Genomic DNA, 6,109 nt, shown 5'->3' on the forward strand with positions numbered 1-6,109 from the left:
GAGAGGGAAGTCTGGGCATCTTTGCTCAGACTGCTACCCCCGCGACCCGGTCCCGGATGAAGCGGAGGAAGATGGATGGATGGATGGAGAATAAAGTTAGAATTTTAGGAGGGTAAACTTGTAAAATTATGAAAAAGAATCAGTATTTTACAAAAATAAAGCTGTAATTAGATGATTTATAAATTATGAATGTATTGTAGTAAAATTATATATTTTTTTAGGCAAAAAAGTCAGTTTACTAAGAAAATATATAGAGCAACAACAAAAAAGTACCTAAAAATTTGTATTTCAGCATCTATAAGAGACATGGACCACATTGTAAGCCGAATGTTACTTTGGCATTGGCTTCATAGTCTTTTAGTGAGTCAACATTATTTGATTAAGAGTATAAGGACATTGAAAAGAAGAAATAACAAGACATTGGGCTTCGTCAGAACAAAATTCTTGACCCATGAGGAAACCACAGTGACCTCGTCTTTCTCTGTGTCGCAGCTGCTGCAGTCAAAATGCCTGAGAGTAGAAAGAGGAAGAGGTTGAGCTCGTGTTCTTCTCCCAGGATGTTAATCGAGTCGCCTGGAAGGTAATTCCGTTTACTTTAAGTCTTAAAATACTTTGTGCCAAATGGGATGTTTTTTTTTTAAATAGAAATCAATGAATATATCATGAAATGTAAAAGTAACAACCTCTACACCACAGCCCCCATAAAACAAAAGATGACCTTTTTTAGATCTCAGGAAATAGCGTAAACTTCTGACACCAGCCAGTAAGTCTGTTGTTTCCTTCCACCTGTCAATTAATCTTTCGTTCCATTTGACCCTTATTTTTGAACGAGACACCACAGCTGGAACGAAAGCCTCACTGTTTCTCCTGAATCAGAGATCTATCATACCAATTCTCCTCTTTGGTACCCTGGCGTAGACTTTACTGGATAGTCTGGGTAATTTAAGACCTCCTCCACATCAGCGAGTCCAGAGGTACCATCCCCGACTACCATGCAATGAAGACATGTCGCCCAAGAGAAAAGTCACCAAAGTGTTGATGTGAAGATCATCTACCCCCAGAGCTTTACTATTAATGAACCTTTAGAAAACCTCAATGACTTCAGATGATGGACTGGTCCACCCCGGGTCCTCAGCCTGTTTAAAGATGCCCGGCTACCAGGCTTAGTTTAAACCACATGTTACACTAATGAACCGAATCATCACGTTTGCAAATGTTGACGTTGAAAGTGTCAAACACGTGTGTTGTGCTAATTTAGTATTATTTTATTACATTCAACAAGGCCAACTGAAAGATTTTTCTTCATTTTTAGTTTTTTGCTGTTTGTAAAACACATATCATATATCATACCGAAATAAAACCGTGAACAGAATTATGGGGAAAGTGTATTGTTGCATCCCTACTAGCTACCAGACAACCCCAACTCCACATTGCATCATTGAATCATCCGCCTCACTCAGATCAACCTTCTTCATCTCCTCTTTCTCTTACATCCATTTGGTCTTCCTTTGGACTTCTTTCCTGGTAGTTTTAGCCTCAGCATCCTTTACAAGTATCATCACTGTCCCTCCTCTCAAACCATCTCCATCTGCTTCCCTACCATGATCTGTTTCTGCTGATGTACTCATTCCTGATCCTGTCCATACTGAACATTCCCCAAGGGAACCTCAACATCAAAGTCTCTAATCTGAAACTAACTAAATCTGGTTATAAATTGATGCATATTGGTTTATTTTTTACAATATTTGCAGGTCAGAGTTCCCAGCAAGCACCAGTATGTCTATGATGAGTGATACTTCAAAGTATAATCCACCAAACTTCAACCTAGAAGAAAAACAAAGGTAATAATTTTTCTTTGATTAAAATTCTGATAAATATATGTCCATACTATTACTAAACAGACAAAGATAACTCTGTCCTCACACCAACACTTTTGGTTCATTTAGAGTTTGAAATGGAGGATAACTTACTAAACTGTGTTTGCAGGTCAGAGTTCACAGCTTGTACCAGTATGTCTATGATGAGTGATACCTCAAAGTATCACCCACTGAACTTCAGCCTAGAAGAAAAACAAAGGTGATCATTTTTTTCTTTGATTCTACTTAACAGAAATACAATTCTACACAACTACTGAACACTCAAAGACAACTCTGTCCTTCGGACACCAACACTTTGATTTATGTTTCGCTTCATTCAGATGACGGGAAATAGAGGATTACTAACTTAACTGTGTCTGCAGGTCAGAGTTCACAGCAAGCACCAGTATGTCTATGAGGAGTGATACCTCAAAGTATCACCCACCAAACTTCAGCCTAGAAGAAAAAAAAAGGTAATAATTTTTCTTTGATTTGAGTTCAGAGAAATATAATTCCATACAATTACTGAACAACCAAAGAAAGCTCTGTCACTCCAACACTGACACTTTGATTTATATTTTTGTACTATTAGAGATCGAGAAATGGAGGATAACTAACTCAACTGTGTTTGTAGGTCAGAGTTCACAGGTGGCAACACTGTGTCTATTAGGAGTGATAACTCAAAGTATCACCCACCTAACTTCAGCCAGGAAGCAAAACAAAGGTGATACTTTTTCTTTGATTTGAGTTCAGAGAAATATATTTGTAAACAGTTACTGAACACACAAAGATAGCTGTGTCCTACTGATAGTGACGCTTTAATTAATATTTTGGTACTATCAGAGGTGGAGAAATAGAGGATAACTAATTCAACTGTGTTTGTAGGTCAGAGTTCACAGCAGTCAGCAGCGTGTCTATGAGGAGTGATACCTCAAAGTATCACCCACCTAACTTCAGCCAGGAAGCAAAACAAAGGTGATACTTTTTCTTTGATTCGAGTTTAGAGAAATATATTTGTCAACAGTTACTGAACACACAAAGATAGCTGTGTCCTACTGATAGTGACGCTTCAATTAATATTTTGGTACTATCAGAGGTGGAGAAATAGAGGATAACTAACTCAACTGTGTTTGCAGGTCAGAGTTCACAGGTGGCAATAATGTGTCTATGAGGAGTGATACCTCAAAGTATAATCCACCTAACTTCAGCCAGGAAGAAAAACAAAGGTGAGTATTGATCTCTAGTTTGACAATAGTTTAAAATGAGAGAGATATATAAAGGTGAAGTCGAAATTATTTAGGAATCGGGAATTTTTCATGAGGGCAAAAACCTGCCAAAACCTGAATCAAAATATTTGCTTCTTCAAACAAATCAGTTTTGTAACAACTTCAGGCAAAAACTGAATAATTTGTTAAGAGTCTCTCGTGTCTGTTGGGATATTCCATTTAAAATTGTTTTGCAGAATTAAAGGCTTTTCAGAATAAAAGTCTGACAGTAACGAAAAAGCATTCATTAAGCTTCGAGTCTGCAGAAAGAAGCTGAACACAAATGTGAACAATAACAAACTTTTCAAACTCTTTTGGTTCACTTACTTTATGCCAATTTGACAAATTTGCATCTTAGATAAGGGCAGTTATGTTTGACTAAACTAGTCCCAGGAACAATCTCAAATCTCTTTTGTATTTATACTGTATTAGTATGTATGAACTGAATAAGCTCTTTCAACTACAGTATAATGTAACATTGGTAAATAACACTCACTACAAGTTTATGATGTTGTTGACTGTCCTGCAGCCAGAACTTGAGCTGCTCAGCATGTGGTCAGATTCCAAATACTCTGGTCCTGTTCAAGTGTGGACATTTGTCATGCCAACAATGTATTGACTCATTACTGGGGTCTGGCTGTCCAATCTGTGAAGCGAAACTCAAAAAAGTGACAGGTAAGAATATAACTTTTTAACTTTTTTGTTATCATTGTATTCTTATTCTGTTACAAATTTTGCTGACAATGCAATATTTGTGCAGGATCTTTGCTCTCTAATTGTCTACCACTTTAAGAAGTGTTTCCCTCTTTGACTATGGGGTTTACAGTCTATATTCTGCAGACTGGCAGACTTTGGTATACAGGGCTTGCTCCTGTGCTGCCAGGATAAGTTATTCTGTGAAGTCCTGCAGGCTATCCCTTTCTAGACATTGGTAGAACTTCTTGATATCAATTCAGTTATGGTTTGGTGGTACAGCCCATGTAGGGGCTTGTCCTCCCACAAGTATCTGTCCTTTAACAGTTCCTCCTCTGCTCTCCATTGCCTGAGGCATTCATTGAGGACATTGTTGATTGGGGCCTTGTGCTTGACGTCCTCAAGAATCTTGGCTGTTTCATTCTGGATATTGGCTGCAATTCTCACCAGCCCTTGGCCTCCTACATTGGTGCTGGATTTGGGATATGGAGCTTTTGCCTCTTAATTTATGTGGCCCGTTGTCCATCTTATTCCTGCAGGGTATCTAATTACTGGGACTCCGTAAGTCTGTATTGTCTTGGTCTTCCCATTAAGCTGGCTTCTTAGGACTTGACTTGCTAGTTGGAGGTATTTGGCTGTTGTGGGTTTCCTTGTTACCTGTTGCCATTTGAATGTGGTATTCCAAGGTACTTGTAACTGTTGTCAATGTCTGGTATTGTTCCTTCTAGGAGTTAGACCTTTTCAGTGAGAACCATCAGTGATTTGCTCAAGTTTTGCTCTATGTGCCGACTTAACTTCGTTCCAATGATGCCCTGCGTGAGCTTCCATGTTGACAGGTTATTGGCCAGTAGTTGGATGGGACTGCACTCTTTGAAGAATCTTTCTTAATTATGATTGTTCGCCCCGCTGTTAGCTATCCAGAGTTAGTCCCATCTTTTAGCAGCATCATATCAAGGCGCAGTGCTGTCCACTTTATTATACCTGAAAATTTGACTTGGATGACTGCCACTGTGATGGTCACTGGATTCTCTTGTACTACTGTATTATTATCAGCTGACAAATATAATAAGTTTAACAATAAAAGTAAATGTATCTTTGTTGTTATTATGATGTTGCAGGGGATCAGAGTCTCCAAGAACCAAAGAAAAAACTTAGAAAGGCAATGCAGCAGAAATTTGATTTGACATCTGAGGGTATCGGAGACCAAAAGAGTCCCCTGAAAAGCATCTATACAACACTTTACATCACCACTCGAGCCCCTGAGGAACTTTCAGGAGAACATGAGTACTCAAGTCTGAAGTTTGTTTTAAAAATGAAGCCATCAGGGGATTTTTCAGTCCAACTCGATACCCTCTTCAAACAGTTTGCACACAAAGATAAACCCCAGAGAATGATCCTGACGAATGGAATCGCAGGAATCGGAAAGTCCTTCGCCGTTCAGAAGTTCATTCTTGACTGGGCAGAAGAAAAATTCGAACAGGATGTGGACTTTGTCTTTTTTCTTGCTTTTCGAGAGCTACATATGTGCAAGGGAGAGAAAAGCCTTCTGCAGGTTCTGATTGACTTTCATCCCTCTCTTCAGCTCAATGATTTGAAGAGTTTGGAACAAACTAGAACCATTGTGATCCTTGATGGCTTTGATGAAAGCAGACTTCAGCTGGACTTTGACAACTCCAAAACAATAACATCCATCAGTGAGAGAACAACTGTGGATAATCTGCTTGTAAACCTCATTAAGGGTAACATTCTTCCAAATGCAAACATCTGGATAACTTCTCGTCCTGCAGCAGCAAATCAAATCCCAGCAAAGTATGTGAACATGGTGACAGAGATTAGAGGATTTAACGATGCACAGAAAGTCGAATACTTCAGGAAAAGACTGAGTCCAGACTTGAGTCTTACTGAAAGAGTCATCTCACACATTCAATCCTCACAGACTCTTGACATGATGTGCCAGATTCCCATCTTCTGCTGGATTTCTGTCATCTTGTTTCAAGATGTTTTTAGAGGAGATGAAGAAGCAGAAACCCCTAAAACTCTGACTGAGATGATGGCCCACTTCCTGTTTGTCCAGACAAAACGCAGATGCAGAAAATATGAGAAGAGTGAGACAAGCAAAGACAAGCTTCTGAAAACTCACAGAGATTTCCTCCTGAAACTTGGAAAACTTGCATTTGTTCAGCTGCAGGAGAACAAACTCATCTTCGACGAGGACGACTTGAAAGAATGTGGGATTGATGTAGAAGAAGCATCGGTCTACTCTGGATTTTGCAACACAGTTCTTCGAAATGAAGA

At 39.0% G+C, this 6,109-nt stretch overlaps 2 protein-coding genes across 11 annotated transcripts in view; one reads left to right on the plus strand and one right to left on the minus strand.

Annotated features, from left to right (window-relative positions):
• The window catches only part of LOC112138454 (uromodulin), a 368,601-nt gene that overhangs the window by 101,518 nt on the left and 260,974 nt on the right, over window positions 1-6,109 (minus strand). The gene's annotated exons all lie outside the window — the stretch shown is intronic.
• Window positions 1-6,109, plus strand: part of LOC112156010 (NACHT, LRR and PYD domains-containing protein 14) — a 71,512-nt gene that overhangs the window by 9,553 nt on the left and 55,850 nt on the right. For 5 of the 10 annotated variants that reach the window (XR_002920898.2, XM_036216763.1, XM_036216762.1 and 2 more), the window contains exons 9-14: window positions 493-580; window positions 1,752-1,841; window positions 1,987-2,076; window positions 2,240-2,329; window positions 2,491-2,580; window positions 2,742-2,831. The exons of 4 other annotated variants lie outside the window; for them this stretch is intronic. Coding sequence is in view for 5 of the 6 variants with exons in the window: in XM_036216763.1 (XP_036072656.1) it covers window positions 493-580; window positions 1,752-1,841; window positions 1,987-2,076; window positions 2,240-2,329; window positions 2,491-2,580; window positions 2,742-2,831 (538 nt within the window). In the remaining variant the exon portion in view is untranslated. The remainder of the gene's footprint in view (window positions 1-492; window positions 581-1,751; window positions 1,842-1,986; window positions 2,077-2,239; window positions 2,330-2,490; window positions 2,581-2,741; window positions 2,832-6,109) is intronic. One more of the 10 variants, XM_036216764.1, reaches the window with a different exon arrangement.

This window comes from Oryzias melastigma, linkage group LG18 (assembly GCF_002922805.2).
Source record: "Oryzias melastigma strain HK-1 linkage group LG18, ASM292280v2, whole genome shotgun sequence".
In the NCBI taxonomy this organism is placed as follows: domain Eukaryota; kingdom Metazoa; phylum Chordata; class Actinopteri; order Beloniformes; family Adrianichthyidae; genus Oryzias; species Oryzias melastigma.